At 35.0% G+C, this 22,746-nt stretch overlaps 1 protein-coding gene across 8 annotated transcripts in view; it reads right to left on the bottom strand.

The window, feature by feature from the left end:
- The window catches only part of REV3L (REV3 like, DNA directed polymerase zeta catalytic subunit), a 176,626-nt gene that overhangs the window by 145,194 nt on the left and 8,686 nt on the right, over nucleotides 1-22,746 (bottom strand). For 3 of the 8 annotated variants that reach the window (XR_009054327.1, XM_057739212.1, XM_057739218.1), the window contains exons 1-3: nucleotides 21,203-21,323; nucleotides 18,573-18,644; nucleotides 16,622-16,813 (exon numbers count right to left, since the gene is read on the bottom strand). The exons of 1 other annotated variant lie outside the window; for it this stretch is intronic. Coding sequence is in view for 4 of the 7 variants with exons in the window: in XM_057739212.1 (XP_057595195.1) it covers nucleotides 16,622-16,802 (181 nt within the window). In the remaining 3 variants the exon portion in view is untranslated. Of the gene's footprint in view, nucleotides 1-16,621; nucleotides 16,814-18,572; nucleotides 18,645-21,202; nucleotides 21,332-22,746 lie in introns of those variants that run through there. 4 more of the 8 variants (XM_057739213.1, XM_057739217.1, XM_057739214.1 and 1 more) reach the window with 4 other exon arrangements.

Here is a 22,746-nt window from a genome sequence, read left to right on the forward strand (position 1 = left end):
ATTGTAATAGGTTTATAATACTTCTCACACAAATAATACATAAAAAACAAACAAAAAATAAAGAAAACATTTTTCATCTTACAGTATAGTATCTTGAAAAGTACAGCAGTACAATAGCTGGCATACAGCAGCTGCCACTGAGGAACAGGCAAGAACAGTTACTGACTGGAGAAGGGAGAGGAGGTGGGAGATGGTAGAGCTGAAGGATCATCAGCAATAGGAAACAGGGCAAGCTGCAATTTCACTCATGCCTGACATTGATGGCACAGGTTCTGGTTCCTTGATGCATTCAATTCTATCTACCCTCTTGACAAAATGATCCAGTGATGTCTGGGTAGTAGCTCTTTTTTTTCATGTCACAGATGACATGGTAGCACTGGACCACATTCTGAACGCCTGCTGCAACCTTTGTGTACAACACGTTCTATGTTCGGGTCCTGTGCATCAAAAACTAACAGTGCCTCCTCACATAAAGACAATTCCTCTGCCATTTCCTGCACCATGAATCTCTTTGGTTCTTCAGTTACTTCTTCTTCCTCTTGTCTCTATTCGTCCTTTCTCTGGGATCTCCAAATTGTATCTTCTTGCCTCACTCTACTTTCTCAATTATTTTCACTTTAGTTTCCATTGTTATCACTTGGTGCTTCTTAGCAGTACCAGCTACATCACTGCTGCTTTTATGCTCGCTTCTGAGCATCCTGGGCTTGAAATAAAGATATAGTACTACTGTACTCTACACAGTACTGTAAAGTACACAAAAGGACAACCACTTGTAGAGGATGCACACACGTGATAATGTACACCAGACATGTGAACTAACATGTAATTGGACACACAAATGCACGTTCGCATCTTTGAAAATTCACAACTTGAAGGTTCATATGTAGGGGACTTACTGTACTTTTTAAAATCATATCAAAAAAAATAAAATACTCAGGAATAAATCTGACCAAGGAGGTGAAAGACTTACATGCTGAGTGCTATAAAACATTAATAAAGGAAATTGAAGAGGATTCAAAGAAATGGAAAGATAGCCCATGCTGTTGGATTGGAAGAATACTGTTAAAATGGCCATATTACCAAAGCAACCTACAGATTTCATGTGATCCCTATAAAATTATCCACGACATTTTCCACAGAACTAGAACAAATATTCCTAAAATTTAAATGGAATCATAAAGACCCAGAATTGCCAAAGCAATCCTGAGGGAAAAGAACAAAGCAGGAGGCATAACCCTCCCAGACAAAGTTACAGAAATCAGAACAGCATGGTACTGGCACAAAAACAGACATATGAATCAATGGAACAGAATAGAGAGCGCAGAAATAAACCCACACACCTACAGTCAATTAATCTTCCACAAAGGCAGCAAGAATACACAATGGGAAAAAGTCTCCTCAGCAAGTGGTTCCGGGAAAGCTAGAGAGCCACATGTAAGCAATGAAGTTAGAACATACCCTCATACCATACACAAAAATAAACTCAAAATGGCTCAAAGACTTAAATATAAGATATTACACCATAAAACTCCTAGAAGAGAACATAGGCAAAACATTCTCTGACATAAATTGTAGCAATGCTTTCTTAGGACAGTCTCCCAAGGCAATAGAAATAAAAGCGGGAAAAAAAACCAAACCAAAACAAAATAGGATCTAATCAAACTAACAAGCTTTTGCACTACAAAGGAAACCATAAACAAAATGAAAAGACAACCTACAGAATGGGAGAAAATATTTGCAAACAATGCAATGAACAAGGGCTTAATTTCCAAAATATACACAGCTCACACAACTCAACAACCAAAAAACAAATAACCCAATAGAAAAATTGGCAAAAGACCTAAATAGACATTTCTCCAAAGAAGACACATAGATGACCAACAGGGACATGAAAAGATGCTCAAAATCACTAGTTATCAGAGAAATGCAAATCGAAACTACGAGATACCACCTCACACCAGTCAGAATGGCCATCATTAAAAAGTCTACAAATAACAAACACTGGAGAAAACAGACCCTTCCTACACTGTTGGTGGGAATGTAAGTTGGTGCAGCCATTATGGAAAACAGTAGGGAGGTTCCTCAAGAAACTAAAAATAAAGTTGCCATATGATTCAACAATCCCACTCCTGGGCATATATCCAGACAAAACTATAATTCAAAAAGATAGACACCCCTATGTTCACAGCAGCGCTATTCACAAAAGACAAGACATGGAAACAACCTAAATGTCCATTAACAAATGAATGGATAAAGAAGATGTGAGAGAGAGAGAGAGATATATCCTCAGGATTGCATATACACACACACACACACACACACACACACACAATGGAATACTACTTGGCCATAAAAAAGATTGAAATAATGCCATTTGCAGCAACATGGATGGACCTAGAGATAATCATATTAAGTGAAGAAAGGGAAAGACAAATTACCACATATCACTTTTATGTGGAATCTAAAATATGACACAAATGAACTTATCTATGAAACAGAAACAGACTTGCATACATAGAGAGCAGACTTGTGGCTGCTGAGGGGGAGGGAGAGAGAGATGGAGTGGGAGTTTGGGGTTAGCAGATGCAAACTAGTATATATAGAATGAATAAACAAGGTCCTACTGTACAGCACAGGGAGGGAACTATATTCAATATGTTGTGATAAACCATAAAGGAAAAGAATATAAAAAAGAACATATACATATCTCAGAATCACCTTGCTGTACAGCAGAAATGAACACAACACTGTAAATCAACTATACTTCAATTTAAAAAAAGAATGCAGCTCAAAGAAACAACAATCAAAGGTATTAAATAAATTTAGAAATTGGCATAGAAAAGTTACTCTTACAAAGCTCACAAAGAAAATCTCTTTTTAAAATATTTTCTGGCCTAGTTGTTTTAAAGAAATTAGAAGAATACACCAACAATTGACAATACATTTTTATTGAGCATCTAGTATCTAAAAGGCTTTGTATAGGCATTGTGGATTATAAAATGAATTAAATACAGTCTCTTGCCTTTAAAGAGCTGGGAATAGAGTTGGGGCACCAAGTAACACGATAAGACATAACAGAGAAACAAAATGCTTAGGAAGCCTACAGAAAAGAGAATTTAATTAGAATGTGGGTGTGGCAAAAAAGGCCTCGTGGAAGTAATATCTGCATTGCACTTTAAAAGATGGGTAGGAATTTAACAGACATAGATAGGAAAAGGAGACTAGAAAATGCAGAGCAGGTAAAAGTTGAAGGGAACAAAATACGAAAGGTATGGAAATTAGAAAAAGCATAGAACATATTAGGGAAAATTCAACCATATGAGGGGGCTGAAATATGGGGTTCATGGGAAAGGGAAAGAAGAATAGGAAAACAAGATTGGAGGATTGGAGAGAGATTGAGGAAAGTCCCTAGATACTAAAAAAGAAGTTCACTGTTAGCAGTGGGGATTCAAAGAATTTTGAGCTGTAGAAACAAATAATCTAGGTTATTGCTATCAGATGAGCCTATGTATGAGTTAAGTTTCACTTTAACAACTGTACTGTCTTGCAGCCATCAATCTACCAACTCTCCTGTGAGAATCAGGATCTGAATAAATGCTGAGGCTGGTTAAATGCTAAGTTTTAAGGCAGGTCCAGCTGCTCAATGGTCAACATGATTACAGATAAAGAGGGTGACCATATAATGTCATCTGAACTAGGATTTTTGACAATAAAGGGGGGCACTATTAATAATTATGTTAGGGTGAATTAGGAACGTCCCAAGGAAATTGGGATGAATGGTTATCTTAGTTAATAAAAACTTCACAAATCACAAGGACTCTACTTTTTCTTCCTTAGATTCTCTATAATGGGAATCTCCTATGGAACAGTAGGAGAATATAGCATCTGACACTGGCTATCGCATTTAAAAGAGATAAGCACATATTAAAAATGAATAACATCTATTCTTTTTATAGCAGCAAAAACCTGAAGAGTGAATAACTTCATGCAAATCTGTATAAGATTTCTTTACCTTAACTAATGACACTGTGAACAGAGAGAAACTACATACTAACCTCACAAACACACTTAGATTCCGATGGTGTTTCCTGAGCTTCTCTGCTTAATTTTTTAGATTTGAAAACAAGCTAATTTTCGACTATACCTACCATCTCAAAGCATATTATTTTTTTGTTTTAACCTACTTCAGGGGAAAAAAAACTGTTTTTATTTTCTAAAATTACGGAAAGCTCTTAATGGTTTGCAAAAGACTGTTACATGTGTGGTTGCAACACTTGGCCTTTAGCTTCTTGCCACACCACATGTGTTCTGAATTACCAGTAAACCTAGATGCCCTCATGTGAGATATCTCAAATCCAACCAGAAATTAATTAAGAGACAAAACAATCTTATGGTCTTAATTAATGAAACTGAGAACTTCTAATCAACATCAGGACTTTAGGAAAGTAATTTAACTTCTTTACAAATATTCATTTTGGTCAAAGTCTAAGAGCTGATTAAAGAAGGTCCTGACACTGCAAAAGGAAGTCAAATTTTTTGTATTTAAAAAAAATATATAATCACACTATGCCAAGGGTTGGCAACTTTTTCTGTAACTGGACAAACAGTAAAATTTTAGGCTTTGTGGGCCATAGAGTCTCTGTTGCAACCTCTCAGATCCTGCTGCACGAAAACAACCACAGGTAATACAAAAAAAAAAAAAAGCTGTGATCCAATACAATTTTACTTACAGAATCAGGTGGTAGGGCTAGATCTGGCTCTCAGGGCTATAGTCTGCCAACCCTGTTTTTAGAGTATAAACTTGTTTGAATCACTAGTGCCTTAGACAGTGTCTGGTATATAATATACTCTCAGTGAATGTTTTTAGATGAATTATAGTATTTATTAATCAAAAAACATCAGCAAAATGTCTGAGCTACCATGGTATAAACACTGTGTTTACTGAGTATTATTTGAGACTTAACTTCCCAGTTAGAATTTATAGGTTGGTATTTCTCATACAAAATATTTATTTTACAATGTGTATTTATTAAAAATTTTTACTTTAATATTAATCATGGTCATGTCACTATGGAACCCTGCTTACCCAAGATTAGTATTAATTTTCTGCCTCCTCAGGGCTATTCACATAAATAGATAATCTGATTACATAGTATAAGGACTAGAGCTGAAAGGCCATATTAAGTTAAAGCCAGAGTTAATCCTGGCAAAGGAGAGTCAAAGGCAAGTGGAAAGAACTCTGCCAAGGAAACTGGTGTGCAAAGAAGAGAATGGAAAAAAACACAGACCTGTTTGTACCATGCAATGAAGATTTGAGAGATTTCTGTTTTATAATAATAAATCTCCTTTTTATTAGAGCTTCATTGAAAGGGCTTCTGTTCTTTGCAACTAAATGATTCTTGACTAGGAAATGGATTCTGAAACATTTTGGAGAAGCACGAATATGTGAGTTGAATCTGTAGCAAATGAACACAGGGCTTCCAAGTCTAGATGGAGTAACAGGGAAAGATTTACCCTCCTACCTGAAACAACCAAAAAAAAAAAAAAAACCAGAAAAATATACAAAACAGTGGTTTTCAGGCACTGGACAAGGGCTAGTATAGGAGAGTAAATCCAAGAGAAGGGAAACAAAGTGAGCTCCTTTCAATAGCTCCCTGCTCAGAGTCTCCAAGGAGCAGAGGGAGAAAGAACCTAGGTAGAGCCCAGCAATATCCCTGACTTGAAGAAGTTGCTAGAATTTGTCTGGTAGAGTACCAGAGAGGAGAAAGTTGTAGAGAGAGAGTGGGGTGGATCTGCAGAGGGTCCCCCTCAAGTCTTTCTAGAACAATACCACCACATGCTTGTGAGGAATCTAACCCAAGCAGAAAAAGAACCAACTAAAAGGAGCAGAGGGAACAATCCCAGGGGCTCAGTCGGTGGCAAGAATAATTTGTCTCATTCAGAAAGGGAAAAAATCTCATACCTCAGGGGACATCAGGTGGAATAATCATAAGTTATTCCCTCAGTAGTGGAGCAAAATTAGCCCTAGATAAATTTTGCTCTGGTCCCACCTAACCAAGCATTAAAATAAGCACTGAAAGTGTCAGACTACCTCCAAATCACTCAATAGTAACCCAGAATAAAACTCAAGAATATTTCTATAAATACAAAAATATCCAGAACACAAGGTAAAATTCATGTCTGGCATCCAATAAAATACTGTCAGCCATGAAAAGAAATAGGAAAATGACCTATAACAAGAAGAAAAAGTAGCAATAGAATTCTGACAGATATCAGAATTAATTAGCAAAGATATCAAGATAGTTATTATAACTGTGATCTATATGTTAAGGAAAGTAGAGGAATGCTTAAACATGTTAAGCAGAGACATGGACAATAATAAAAACACAAATCAAAAATTTTACCTCATCAGAGATGAAAAATAAATGTATGAGATGAAAACTACAACAGATGAATTAATAGTAAATTAGAAATGCCAGAATTAAAAATTAACAAACTTGAAGGCACAGCAATAGAAACTATCCAAAATGAAGAAAGAAAACATAGACTTAAAGTAGTACACAAGAGCAAGCTATTATTGATTATGAACAGGAGGGGAAAAATGAGACAAGCTATACATCTGGATAATTAATTTGATAATACCAGACAAGGAGCACAGATAGAAGCTGTTGTCCCTAAAAATGAAACAATAAGGACTCAGACTAGAAAGTGACCATAGAAAAAGAGAGAAATGAAAATATTTTAAAGGAAGAAATAACAGGAACTAGTGATTAACAGTATACTGGGAAGAACAAAGGGTTAAAATTCTGAAAAGGACCAACTGAATTTGAATCCCAGATTCTCTACTTACTAACTCTATGAACTTGGAGAGGTTACTTAATCCCTCTGCCTCAATTTCCTCATTACCTATGTAACAGTACTGTTTTGAGAATTAAATGAGTAAAAACATGTAATAAGTCCTCAATAAACCCTAGCTATTGCAGTTCTGAAAACTTTTGGTCTCAGGACTGCTTTTCAGTCTTGAAAGTTATGGAGGACCCCAAAGAATTTTGTTTACGTGGGTTATATTAATACTAACCATATTAGAAATCATATTAAAACTGAGAAATAAAGTACTGACATTTTCACTCATTAAAAATAATAAACCTATTACATGTTAATATGAATAACATTTCATTTTGTTTTCCAAAAGAAAAAACTAGTGCAAAGACAGAAACTGCTTTACATTTTTGAAAATCTATCTAATGTCTGGCTTAATAAGAGAAAGCTGGGTTCTCATATCTGCTTCTGCTCAATCTGTTGCTTATACTGTTTTGGCTGGGAAAGACAACCAACCCATCTATGTTATATGCAGAAGGTGATACACCCAAGATACCTAAGATTCCACCTCGTGAGTGGAATGACTAAGTATAAAAAGGGGGACAGGATAGCACTGATTCTATAAATCTTAAAAGAGTACTCAAAAGAGTGGAATGAGGTATTAAACTATCCCAGTCATCTCACAAGAGAAAGAGCCAGAAAAGCCATTTGTTCATTAAATGTATCCCACATGGGTTACAGGAAAAACTCCAGAAAGGAGAAAGAATCATGAAGAGTTTCCATATAAAATAATACAGATTCACAACTCTACATGAAGAGTACATAAATGCTCTGGGCCTGAGCTGGGAATTTGGGAAGTTCTAAGTGTAAGAAGCCAGATCTCCGAGGAACACAGTGAAAAAGGGAGTAGGGCCAAGTAATGGAACAATGGGGCAGGTGGACCAGAGCAGAAAGAATACAATATTTTTAATGAGCAAAAGATCTGAATAGATACCTCACCAAAGAAGATATATCAATGGCAAATAAGTGCATTAAAAGATGTTCAGTATCCCTAGTCCTTAGAAATGAAAACTGAAACACAATGAGATATTGTTATACTCCCACTAGAAAGAACTCAATTTTTTTTTTGAGGGTACACCAAGTTCAATCATCTGTTTTTATACACATATCCCCGTATTCCCTCCCTTCCTTGACTGCCCCACCCTTGAGTCCCCCACACCCTCCCCGCCCCAGTCCTCTAAGGCATCTTCCATCCTCGAGAGAAAGAATTCAATTTTTAAAAGACTAAACCGGAACCAAATGCTGATGAGAGTATGGAGAAACTGGACCTCCCATACACTGCTGGAGGTAACGCAAAACGATACAGCTACTTTGGAAAAAAGTCTGGTGATTTCTTATGAAGTAGACTTATGACCTAGCAATCCCACTCCTAAGTATTTATAAGATAAATGAAAATATATATTCACACACAGACTTGTACATGAGAGTTCACAGCAGCTTTATTCATAAAAGACCAAACTGGAAACAACCCCCAAATGTCCAGCTCCCAGTGAATGGTATATCCATATAATGGAATATGACTCATCAATATAAAGGAACACACTACTGATAACATGCAACAATATGAAAACACAAATGACTACATACTGTATGATTGCATTTATACAAAATTCTAGAAAAGGCAAAACTACAGTAATCATATCAGTGGTTGCTGGAGGTGGGGAAGGGGGTTTGACTGAAGGGGTACAAGGGAACTTTTTAGGGTGATAGAAATGTCCCATATACCATGATTCTGGTGATGGTTGTTATATGACGACACATATTTGTTGAAACTTACCTAATCGTATACTTAAAATTGTTGTATGTAATTTTTTATGTAAATTTTACCCCAATAAAACTGATTAAAGAAAAAGAATACAGGCATGAACATATCTTCCTTTCATCATACCTGTCACTCAACAGGATTTATCAACAATTAACAGACAACAGCAAAAGTTAGGGAAGTAGCGATGTAAACATCATTGACAAGAAAGAACAGGGAGTTGATAGAAATGATACAGTCATAAGGAGAAATAATAATATGCTTTTCTTATTACATTTTAACCATTCCAATGATGAGAATAATTTGCTTCTAAAAGAGATCTTGACCAGTCCAAAATGTCATGTTTCATCAAAACAGTATTTTTTATATAATGTTCTAAGGACTACCTAAATCAGAAGCATCTCAAACCTTCTCCATCAGACATTCTAGGTGAAAAGTCTCCAAATCTACCTTTTGAACTGCTCCCAAAGAAATAATTTTGCAAACTAAGCCTGAGAGAAGCACTGTGTTGGAAGGAATGTACACATGTGCATGCACACACACATACAACAACTAGGTTTGCAATGGTTCCAGGTCAATAGTATTCAATAGCACATATGCTTTTCTTACAGGAATATAGAATTGCCTCTACTTCATGCAGCTACAAGGAGCTCAATGAGACCCTCTACAAAACCCACTTAGGATACTGCCAAGGTACTCATTGTGTCACTTGCCAATCATCCTGGACTTGAGCAGGAAAACAATTCTAAGTAGCGGAAAAAAGATCCTTTGACCTTACGAAGTCTGAAATTCCACAATGTCATACTGCTTCTGTTTCACTACTATATACTGGTTAGTAGCAAGTGGCAGCCACTTCAATTTTAATTACCATTTGTAATATGATAATAATATTTTCTTTAAATATGTGCTTTTTTTTTTTAATGTAGATGCAATGTTCCCCCCCTTAACTTTACAAATTATGTTCGCTTGTTATAGATTTTCCTACGGGCTTTCTTTGTACATCAACTTAATTTCAAACATCTTTAAAATCAAGTTCTACCATGTCAAAAGAAAACACAATTAACAACGAAACTAAACAACCGAGAAGAAAGCTGAGTAAATAAGTCAAGGCCTTAACCTTCACGAGGTGGTTTCGTTTTGTTTTTGGTGCCACAATATACATAAAATTTACTGAGTGTAAATTTTAATCCTTTCTGAGTGTACAATTCAACGGTATGAAGTACATTCACACTGTTGTGTAGCCATTACCACCATCCATCTCTGAACATTTCTTTCCATCATCCCAAACTGAAACTCTGTACTCACTAAACAAATTCTCATTTCCCATTTTCCCCCAGCCCCCGATAACTATTAATCTACTTTCTTTCTCTGTGAATTTGACTATTCTAGATACCTCATGTAAGTGGAATCATACAATATTTGTCCTTCCATCACGGGTTTTTTCTACTAATTTTTATTGCACGTCTAGGCAACAAGCACTAAGGACACAAAGACTGTAGTGCTATACCCTCATGAAACTTACACTCTAAATAGGGAAGTCAGACAAGTCAATATGGTAACTGCTCTAACAGAGATACAAAGTACAATGATGGCACAAGGGAGCAATCAACTCTGAGCTGACTGAAGTCAGGAGAGCTTCACAATGGAGGTGATGTCTCAGGACAGTTTTAAAATATGAAGAATTCACTGAACAGACATGGTCATTCCAGTCAAACATTCTATGAGGGACAAAATTATGCCAGGCACTCCACACCCAGAACAGCCAGAGTTCCTGCTTTCCTTAAGATAAAAGCAAATGCAAAGCCATGAGACATGCATCTGAGCAAGGGCAAGCAGCTTAAACTGAAGAGCAAAGTGCTTGGGGAGGAAGATGAGGCTGGAAAGGCACTCAGGTGTCACATCATGGAAAAGTTTTATGTCATCCAGAGTTTTACTTTATACTGTAGGCCAACTTGAGAACTTTATAATAGATAACAATCAGAGGGGACTCTTGCTAAAAGTACACATTCCTAGTGTAACTCCAAAGGTTTTAATGTCATATGCCTGGGGTGGACCCCAGAAATTTTTAATGAGTACACCAGGTGATTCTAAAGTAGTTATATCCATGGACTACTTTTGGGGAAATACCTCTGCAGAATATGGGAAGCTAATGATGGCTTCAAACAGGAGAATAATGTGAACAGTTTATATGTTTGGGTTTATTAATTTTTCCCCCTAATTATAAAGTGCTTTTATTCAAAAGATATTTTTAAAAAATTACTCAATTCTACCACTTGGAGATAAACAGTTCACATTCTGGTGTATTTGTTTTTCTCTAGGTTTACATTATATGCATTTTTAAATAGAAGGATCATACTGTACAAACTACTTTTTGAAGCCTATTTTCTTCACTTAGTCATGCAAATATACACTTCTCCCTTCTATTCTTTCTTAGTAAGATTTTTGATGACTGCATAGCAGACCACAGGTACCATATAGGTGTAACCATCCCTTATTTTTAAACATTTAGGGTATTAGCAATTTTTCACCTATTTTCCTGTATCACTGGTCAATGTCAACATTTGGATGATATTTAGGTTTAAGAAAGAGCACTTTAGTGACATCATAAGGGCTGAATGTGAAAAGAGGTGAAGTTAAAGGCCAGGTAAGAGGCTATTATGATGGTCCAAGCAAAAATAATGAGACCTCAATCAAAGTAATAACAATAGAAATGGACAGAGAATGGATTTGAAAGTCCATAGTCTACAACACATGTAAGGGTTTGTCATCTGTTTAAGATAATATGCAGAGAAGTAATTCTTCTTCTTTTCTTCAATAAATATTTACCAAAGCTGTATAATGTACCAAAGAATAATTACTGAGAAAAAAACAGGGGACTTCCCTGGAGGTCCAGTGCTTAAGACTTCACCTTCCAATGCAGGGGATGCAAGGTCTGATTCCTGGTCAGGGAGCTAAGATCCCATATGCCTCAAGGCCAAAAAACCAAAAAAATAAAGCAGAAGCAATATTGTAACAAATTCAATAAAGACTTTAAAAACGGTCCACAACAAAAAAATTTATATTAGGATTAAAAAAGAACACCATGAATTTTCACTTTTCTTTTCAGTATGTGTAGGATCAGGTTTCCAATTGTATTCAAGTAATATAGAGTATTCCTTTTAATCAGAGTAAAACAACTCCGTGTTCCAGTTCTATAACTGCAAAAGCAGACCCATAAAGAATTATAGTTGTCAGCAAAAGCTTGATTCTCTGTTATTAAGTATATGGTGGGGCTACGGTGGGAATTTAACATACTAAACAAGAAACTGCCTATGATCAAGTTTACTTCAATTTTTTAAAAGAATATGTATATACTAGGGCTTGCTGCCAAAAAAAAGCAAATGCTTCCATGCATTTGCCTCCTTGTCCTTTTATGTGGCTACTCTCCAATATCAACTTAGAGATGTCCTCATTTCAAAATCTGCCAGCTACTGGAACATGGGTCAAACAAAACACTTTCCCTCTCTGTGAAAAAGTAAAATTTATCAATGACAAGAAATCTTCTTAGATAAAGCTGAGATCAAATAAAAATGCTTACAACGAACCAGTTCCTCCCCCCCAAACAACTCTTTTTAAGATACTAATACCCATTCCTCGCTATTAAGTTTTGGATTTCAAATGTAAAGTTTTTTTATGATTAAACTTTTAGACACTTGAAGAAGATATATCCAAACTCTCTCTCCCTCTTTTGTTTTTTTTGGTAAGTCTGACACACCTCAATTGATGTAAAGGAAAAAATCAAAAGCATATGTTGCTTTCTTCCGAGATAACATTCCTTCTTATTCATCTACCTTATAATATAAAAAAGAAACTAGATAAGCCTCATTTATTACTTTTGATAATTCAAAGCATCTGTATCTAGTCAAAAAAAAATTTTTTTACTCTGAAATTTCCGAGCTTTAAATTTGTTTTATTTACACTAATTGGTTTATTAATTTTTAATGATCTTGAAAAACCTCTCCTTTAAAAGGCATCCCATTTACACCTCCAAACCACTTTCTCCAGTAACAGATTACAAAAACAAACCAAAATAATGCTGAACTCCTACTTATACTGTACCTCATGTCTATGTAATTTTATATAGTCCTAGGAGAGTAAAATAAACATATCTAGGTCTAGCTATTTGGTAATATGTAATATTATTTTCTTATTCCCAATTAAATAAGTTATAATAATAATAACTGAAACGATTCAGAAAGAAAATCCAGTGAATTTCAAGTGATTAACATAGAAAAATAAATGTTTTGACATATAAAACTAAAACATACCTTACTTCATAAGTTACTGGAATTATTACATTATATTCTATCTGCACAATAGCAACAATTCTGGGGCATATATCATACTCCCCAAATCTAATCAGACTGGTTTTTAGCTGGGACAAAAATTAGTATAAATTTATATTTTACTAGTAATCTGAAAGATCTCAGGACATGCCAAAAAATATGTCTCTATACCACAACTTCACTTTCTGACATATCAATACTTAAGGAATAGCAACAACAACTATAAACATCAAGGAAATCTCCCTAAAGATAAATTTCATCATATGGGGGGGAGGGGATGTGTGGAAGAGTGGGAAAAAACAGAAAAAAACCCAGAACATACCATACAAGAGCTATGAGACAGTACTGTATGATCTAACATACACATAATTGAAATCACATAAAAAGGAGAGAGAGGAAATAGGTCAAAAAAAAAAAAAAAAAAAAAAGACAATGGCTGAGAACTTCCCAAATTAAATAAAAGATACCAAACCACAGAATCAAGAAGTTCAGAGAACATCAAACAAAACAAAATAGACACATCATGTTCAAAGGTAAAGACACATCACATCCAAAGACTAAGAAAGTCTTAAAGAAAGACAAAAAAAAGAAAAAATATTTAATATACAGAGAATCAAAGAATTACAGCAAAACCACACAACCCAGACAATAGAGTGACATCCTTTTTTTTTTTTTTTTGGCCACAACACATGGCTTGCAGGATCTTAATTCCCTGACCAGGGATGGAAGCCAGGCGCCAGCAATGAAAGTGCTGAGTCCTACCCACCTGACTGCCAGAGAATTCCCTTTAAGTGCTAAAAGGAAAAAAAAAAAAAAAGGCCATCTACAATTCTATACTCAGCAAAAATATTTTATAAAAATGAAGGAAAAATAATGAATTAATCAGAAAATAAAAAACTGAGTAATTCATTACCATAAGACTTGTCCTACAATAAATAATAAAGGAAGTTCTTCAGACAGATGGAATATGATAGCAGACAGAAACCTGGATCCACACAAAGAAATCAACAACACTAAAAATCACATAAATGAAAGTAAATATAAAACCTCATTTATTTCTTATTTGTAATTTCTCTAAAAGATTACTGTCTAAAGCAAAAACAGAAGTAATGTATTGTGTGTTGACAGTACATATAAAAGTGAAACTTGTGACAACAAACGCACAAAGGATGAACAGGAAGTATTTGGAGTAAAGAGCTGTAAAGTTCTTATAGTATATATGAAATTATGTACTATTATATAATGGAAGACTTGATTAGTTACAAATGTATAATACAAACCCTAAGACCATCACTAAATTAGTTTCAAAAAGAGATGTAAATAAATAAGCAGGTAGTAGAGAGAAAGGGAATTAAAAAAAAAAAATCCAGATAACCCAAAAGAGGAAAAAAGCAAAGGACAGAATAACAGAAAACACCTGCTACAGTGATAGATTTTAGTTCAACCATATTATTAATTACATTAAATGTAAAAAACCTAAACACATCAATTAAAAAACAGATTGTCAGACTAGATAAACAAGCCCAACTATATACTGTCTACAAGAACCCATTTTAAATATAAAACCATAAATAGGTTGAAAGTAAAAGAATGGAAAAAGATATGTTAGGAAACAATTCTCCATGGGTCTCTCTTGTGGTAGCTGTCTTTGAATCTACTTCTCAGTACTTGACCTGCAACCATCTCCCATCTGCAGTTCCTCCTTATTAGTATTCAATAAAGTGGAGAGTCAGGAATCTACTGTCTATTACCAACATCTATGAAATTTGTGGCAAGTTAACTTGTTAGCTTGCAAGAAGGTAAAAATCTCATACTCTTCACAATTCTTGACGTGACATACCATGTAAAAAACTAATCAAAAGAAAGCTGGAGTGGCTATATTAATAACAGAAAAGGAAGATTTTCAGAATAAGGAATATTATCAGGGATCAAAAAGCCATTTCACCAAGAAGACATAATAATCCTAAGTATGTAAGAACCTAACAAAAGCTGCAAAATACATGAAGCAAAAACTGATAGAACTGAAAGAGAAACAGGCAAATCCACAAGTTGGAGACGTTAACACTCCTCTCAATATTTGATAGGACAAGCAGATGATAAACACAGAAAAATTCAACCTTACTATTGAGAGAAAATATACAAACTCACGAGAGACATCATTTACACCTATAAGAAATCATTTAAAACTTAAAAAGTTTGACAAATCTAAATGTTGGCGAAGATGGGGGATATCAGAAACTCTCATACACTGCTGGTGGGCATACAGTTTGATAGAACCACTCTGAAAAACAATTTGGCACTACCTAATAAAATAGAGATGTGCACATCCTACTATAGCAATTCCACCCCTAGTATAACCATGACAAATTGTTACACACATGCACTAGAAGACATGTATAACAGTTTTCATAACAGCATTGTTAGTAACTGGGGATTAAAAAAAACACCAAGAAACAACTCAGATGCCCACAGATAGAATGAATAAATAAATAAAACTGTGATATACTCATATAACACAATACTACACATCAGTAAAAATGAATGAACTACAGCTATATAATTCAACATAGATGATTCCCTAAAATATAATGCTGGGTTGCAGGGGGTAGGGTGGGGATCAAAGAAGAACAGACACACATAAATTAACTCTAAAGATAAAACCAAATAATATATTGTTTAGGGATACTTACAAATGAGCTAAAACTATAAAGAAAAACAAGGAAATGATGAACCAAAATTAGATAAGAGAGGAGGAGGCAATCAGAGACTTCAAAGATTTTTGTAACATTCTATTTCTTATTCTGAGTAATAAATAGATGTTTTTTAATATTCCTGAATCTATACATATTATAGATATTCTCATATTATATAATTAAAAATTCTCATTAAGAATAAGTAATAAATACAGATTCACTCAGCAAATATTAAAAAGAAAAAAAAATGTTAAATAAAATCACCAAATACAAGAACATAAAGATACTGATGATATAACAGACCCTAAAGAATACCTCAACAACCTTGAAAAATTAAGAACTATCTAAAGCATGGCAAAAAGTGGTTTTCTACCATTCCCCACTTGAAATCACTTAAGGATTCCTGTTTGTTTTTGCTTTTTTGATGTTGCTAGGTAAAATTATTATGAAAAAAAGGGTTTGTCAACTTTAAAAACTTGAAAACCACATTAAATGACTTAAAACATGCTAATCTCTTCAGCCTTGAAGTTTTCTAACCCACTTTTATATGGAACTCAAGGAAAGAAGTCAAAGTATTTCATAATGTCAGATGCTGCATAGATCTTAGATGCCTCTGCTATCCTCTTCTTAGCTCCTTACAATCTTATTAAAAATGTAGGATAGGGACTTTCCTGGGGTGCAGTGGTTAAGAATCTGCCCGCCAATGCAGGGGACACAGGTTTGATCCCTGGTCCAGGAAGATGCCACTTGCTGCAGAGCAACTAAGCCCACTACCACAACTGCTGAAGCCTGCACACCTAGAGCCCATGCTCTGCAACAAGAGAAGCCACCACAATGAGAAGCCCACACACCACAATGAAGAATAGCCCCCAGTAATGGGATTACTGGATCATATGGTAGTTCTATTTGTAGTTTTTTAAGGAACCTCCAAATTGTTTTCCATAGTGGCTGTACCAACTTACATTCCCACCAACAGTGCAGGAGAGTTCCCTTTTCTCCACACCCTCTCCAACATTTGTTGTTTCCAGATTTTGTGATGATGGCCATTCTGATCGGTGTGAGGTGATACCTCATTGTGGCTTTGACTTGCATTTCTCTGATGATTAGTGATGTTGAGCATCTTTTCATGTGTTTGTTAGCCATCTGTATGTCTTCTTTGGAAAAATAGACAGTCAGTGGGAAGTTGTTGTATAACAAAGGGAGTCCAGCTCGAGGATGGAAGATGCTTTAGAGGACTGGGGCGGGGAGGGTGGGGGGGACTCGAGGGGGGGGGATTCAAGGAAGGGAGGGAATACGGGGATATGTGTATAAAAACAGATGATTGAACTTGGTGTACCCCCAAAAAAATAAAAAAAAAATAAAAAAATAAAAAAAGAATAGCCCCCACTCACCGCAACTATAGAAAGCTCGTGCACAGCAATGAAGACCCAGTGCAGCCAAAAAAAAAAAAAAAGGTAGGCTATTATTTGCGTAATGGGTAACATTACTGCTTTCTCACAAAAAGTTACAGTCTGTTTCGTTGTCTTTCTTCAGGTGGCCCACTGGAAAAATGCAGCCACTCTAATACAGCTATATGGTTGATTAGGTAAAGGCAGCTAAAGAGATAAAGGGTTATATGAGGGCACTGCTTGAAATGCTACCACTATATACATCTGTATATACTCTACACATTATACACACACACGCACACACTGAACTAGACAAGATTCAAAGCAACATTAAGAATGATTTATTCTAAGTAACACAAATGTATTTTCCACCTATGCTATACAGTCAATCATCTAAAAATTACCCTCCAAAGGAAGATGCTAGTTCTTGGACTGGTCTGTCTAACGGACTGGTCTCATGATAGAACCAAACTTAGAAAAGAAAAAAGTATACCTAAGATAGGGTCCTTTTGAAACTGTTCATTTTAAGTCAAGAGTTTTGAAAGGTAAGTTCTCTAAGTTTTCTTCCATTCCTATACCTAATACTTAAACCTAACTTCAACTAAATGTGTTCTAAAAGCCTCATTTAAAATATAACTGTGAAGTGAAAGAGTAGTATTGACATTTATATACTAACAAATATAAAATGGATACCTAGTGGGAAGCAACTGCCTAACACAGGGAGATCAACTTGATGATTGCTGATGACCTAGAGGGGTGAGATAAGGAGGGTGGGAGGGAGGCTCAAGAAGGAGGTGATATGGGGATATATGTATAAATATAGCTGATTCGCTTTGTTGTACAGCGGAAACTGGCACAACAGTGTAAAGCTATTATACCCCAATAAAGATAGGGAAAAAAAAGAGAAAAAAAAAGATATAACTGTTCTTTATAAAATGAAAAAAAATTAAATAAAACGTATTTACCATAAGAATAAACAAACTAGAAAAAATATTTGCAACTCAATTCACAGGGACCAACTTTCCTAATATATGAAGAGCTCCTTGGAATCAATAAGCAAAAGACCAAGACTCACAACAGAAAAGTGGGTAAAAGATAAATGAGTAGTACCCTGAAAAAGAAATACAAATGACTCTGAAGTATATGGAAGGATACTCAACATCATTCATAATAAAAGAATGCATATTAAAACTACACTGAGATCCATATTTTTTATCTATTAGATTGGTAAAGATCAAAACATTTGAGACCACAACCTTGGTGAAAACATGGAAAAAGTTTCATTATTGCTGGTGGGAGTACAGATTGAAGCAACCTCTGTATTATAGTTTTCTTACTGCAAGAAATCCTTTTAAGATATTTAAAAAATGTAGTACACAAGACATATTCAGCCTGGTGTAAGCTGTTGGTCATTAAAAAAAATTTGTTGTAAGTATCTGCTTTTATAGAATACTGTTCATATAATGAAGCAGACAGGTAGACAAGTTTAAGAAACTTGGATGATGAACACAGCAGTGCTGCTCACCTCATGATAGCTTACTGTGCACTTAGTGGGTGCTCGATTAAATTTGCTGGGTGAATGGGACCAGGAATGATGCTGTGGGATGATGAGAAAGGAATAAAACAAGTGAGAACAAGAAATTAACTAAATTTATCTGAACTGGTAAATGGACTGCTTAAACACTACACTTTTTCAAGACCAGGGCAATGTACACTAATAAATGTTTCCTGAAAAATGATTCAGCCAGCAACAGAGGTATAGCAGATTGTTGCAGTAACGTCCCCCTAATGAGTCACACACTTTTAGGAAACTCCTCCCACACTGACTCTGAGCTTGGCCATGTGATTTACTTTGGCCCATCAGACAATACAAAATATATGGGGTTTGCCTCTGCTTGTGCTTCTGCAAACCCTACTACTGCCTCCACATGAAAGCCAGCCTGCTGGAGACACATGGATCTCCACCACCCCAGCACCAATAACCAGACATATGAATGAAGCCATTCTAGGCCAACCAGCTTCTAGATGACCTCTCAGCTGATAGCAGTCACATAAGCAAGCCCAGCCAGAAGCAGGAGCAGAACTGCTGAACTGAGCCCATGCCAAAATCATGGGCTAACAAACAGCTATTGTTTCACACACTAAGTTTGGGGGGAGGTCTGTCATACAAAAACTGACATAAGTGAGGAGGTGAAAAGGAATGGTGGTCAAGGAAAATTTCTGTTTTACCTGTTTCTGCTTTTTGAATTTAACAATGAGAATACATTCATATACTATTTAATTAACTTCTAAAAATATTTTATAACAGACTGATATTAGAGTAAAGCCCTAATATCAACTTATAAACATAAAAACTATTCAGTCCAAATGGGAACATGAATTTGAGAGGAGACATTAATATTGCTCAGGATAAAATGGGTCAGTATAGAGTAGCAGGGCATATTTATTACAAAAAAAAATTAGTGAATAAGAATATATTCATGGTCACTGTCATGTCTCAATAATGGCTATTTCAGATTCTGGAAGTGTTAAGAGACATATATCTCAGATTTTGCTTCTCTGCTTCTTTTGTTTAGGCAGGTAATGGCCTAATACACGTTCCCTCATTTTAATTCTCACATGCTATGAGGTAAACATATGCTGAATAACTTTAGGCAAAAGTTAAGTAACCTCTCCATGCCTCATTTCCTCAACTGTAAAATGGGGATAATAGTACCTATTTTATAGATTTGTGAAAATTAAAACACTTAGAATAAGGCACACAGTAAGGGTTCAATAAATAGTCTATAACCTCTGTTACTAAAATGATGTGAACTTAAAGTCTTTTGACTAACTTGGCTTCTATTTTATAATCACTAAGCATCATCAACCAAAGTGTGTTTCATCAAAATTAATTTGAAAATCTTTCTAATGACTTCATGTAAAAAACCAAAAGATAATGTTGTTAAAAAACAAAACAAAGCAAAACCTGGGAATATTTGTAGAAAAAATATGGTGAAGAAAATTGAAACCCCAGGCAATAATGAATTCATTTGGTCCACATTCCACAATCCTAAATGGGTTTAAAAACCAAAGGCTTCAATTTGTGTGTGTGTGTATATGTGTGTGTGTTACGAATTCACAAAAGACAAAAATGAAGAGAGCAACAGTTCCCACTGTCACCTTTACTATGACCTCTGGCACACAACACTTCCAATTCATTCTACCATCATTTTAAAAAAAGAAGGCACTACTAATGGCTTTGGAAAATAAGGCTCTTTCATAAGAAATACACTTAACCTTAACTGCAGTATTGGAAAACTGTAGTTACTCCTTGATGAACGGCTTAACACTGTTCTTTTTCAAGACAAGATCAGGCCTGGATAGTTTTCTGTCTGTACATATATATCTATATCTATCAACAGTTTAAAAAAGAAAAATTAGGCCTGGGTAGGGTACTTATTAAAAAAAAATAGCCAATTTTTAAAAAGTGTTTTAAACCTAGAGTTTAGACATATGAGTCAGTGACCAACTGTAAAAAGCCTTACACCACAATGTACAGTTATTTTAGTCTGTCCTATTGTGAGGAATGAATAAATGCTACAAAAATTCCATTTTTCATTTAAATTCAACTCAAACATTTTAAAGAGAGCTTGGTATATATGTAGTAATGTGGCAGATTCTGGAGTTAGAAGGATTAGAAAGAAAGTAACAGTTATGTTACTATACATGCCAGATATTTGCTGGTTACTGTATTTAATCATAATAATCCAGTGAGGTAGAAAATATTAAAACTCACTTTACAGAGGAGGAAATTAAGGCTCACAGAAATAAAATAACTTGTCCAGGGTTTCTCAGCAGCAGAGGCAGTGTAGAGGGTCCTGGGGTAGGGGTGTAAGGGAGGAGGCACATGAGGGTAGTGCCATATGACTATTCCGACAGACAAACGCAACACTCGTGTGGTCAGTCCTTTATCAGCAAATGTGAAAGGGGGTTAGGACTGTGGGAAACCAAAGAGATAATCTTTTGTGAATGGGCAAAGGAGTCACAGAAGGCTTTAAAGTGGCTAATATTTGAGTTGTTACTTTAAGGATGAGTAGATTTATCAACTTCAATGCCAAGGTTCACCCCCACCTCCCCTCATCCCCAATATATTAACCAAAATAAATTACTTACTTGAAATTGAGAAAAACAATTTTGAGAGAAATCTTCCTCAGATATATTATTCCATAGTTTTAAAACAAATAATATGATGACAGTTTAATTTTTAGGTTGCTTTTATGTGGCTTGTCTTGGTTTTTATTCTGAAATGAAATTTAGATTAGTCATTTTCTTGTTCTGAGAAACTAGGAGTATGCCAACATGTTTTAACTTCACATTTCTTTCACATATCAACATGTATTCTTACTTACAAAGTCCTTCATTTCACCATCTCAAACAAAACCTAATTTAATATATAAATTACTTTGAAGTATAAATATATATGCAAAATAAGATATTTCTTTTAATTCTTGTTATACTTCCTTGGTAATTGTAATAAATGGAAGAAAAATAGAAAACTCCTGTTAAACTGTTATATATTACACAAGCATTTTTGAGGTAATACGCTTTCTTTTATTCCTTGAATTGTTTATATAGCAAATGCTCTCTTAACCCAAAGAAAATTAAATAACTGTCCCCAAGGAAATTGACCTCAAAATCTTAGTACTTCCCATAGCTATCATCTAAAAAGAAAACAGAATTGGACCCAAAAAACCCTAAATTTTCCAAAGGCAATTACTGCCCTTTTTCTCCAAATTTACTTTGCTAGGCATATACTCAATTTCTGCTGCAGAAAACAGTCCAGTTTGCCAATACTAATTAAGCAACAAAATAATTTTCACTTAAAAAAATAAAATACTTCAAAACCTACAGAGAACTGGAATAAACACAGAAGATCTTCAGGAAAACTTAAAAGAAATGGCAAAAAAAAAAAAAAAAACCCAAACAAAAAACCCACCAAAAAACAAAAACAACAAAAGTAAAACAAACAAACAAAACCCCACCCAACCACACACCAAAAGATTACAGAGACTGTTATGAAGAGGGTTTTGCTTCTAATTTGTTCTGGTCTCAAAATGCATCTACTTTATTGTCTAGACAGTGAAGTGTTTAAATTGCCTAAGACACCTACTCCTGCCTTATCTGTATCATATCTGGAAACTATAAGTTAACACAATTTTACCCAAAGTTTACTGTACCTTAACTCCCATTATTTATTCCCTCTCTTATTTAGTATCACTGTGATGTTAAAGTGTCAGCCAGGTACCAAAGTGACATACATCATCCCATATTCCATATCTTAATAAGTTTCTAAGTATTTCTCTGAAATATCTAAGGCTAATGGCAACATTCTTTGAAGCCTATTTAACCCCAACCTACTTAAACCAAAATCATTTTTCCCTAGTTTTTAATTAAACAAATTCTAATCCAATCAAAAGCAAGACCAGAAAAAGTTTAACTGCAGTCCTAGAGGCACTTGAAAGGTCTCCTGATTCAGTCCCTTTTTCTTTGGAAAACTATACACATACAATTCTAGTATCAATTTTTGTTTATATCTGTCTTAAATTCCTCTTGTTATAGTCTAACCTTTATATAATTTTTTAAAAGGAATAGCTACAATCATCACAAATCAAATCCTACTGTAACCTATTCTACAGGAAGAGTCTAAGCACTGTTGG

Source organism: Hippopotamus amphibius, chromosome 6 (genome assembly GCF_030028045.1).
Source record: "Hippopotamus amphibius kiboko isolate mHipAmp2 chromosome 6, mHipAmp2.hap2, whole genome shotgun sequence".
NCBI lineage: Eukaryota > Metazoa > Chordata > Mammalia > Artiodactyla > Hippopotamidae > Hippopotamus > Hippopotamus amphibius.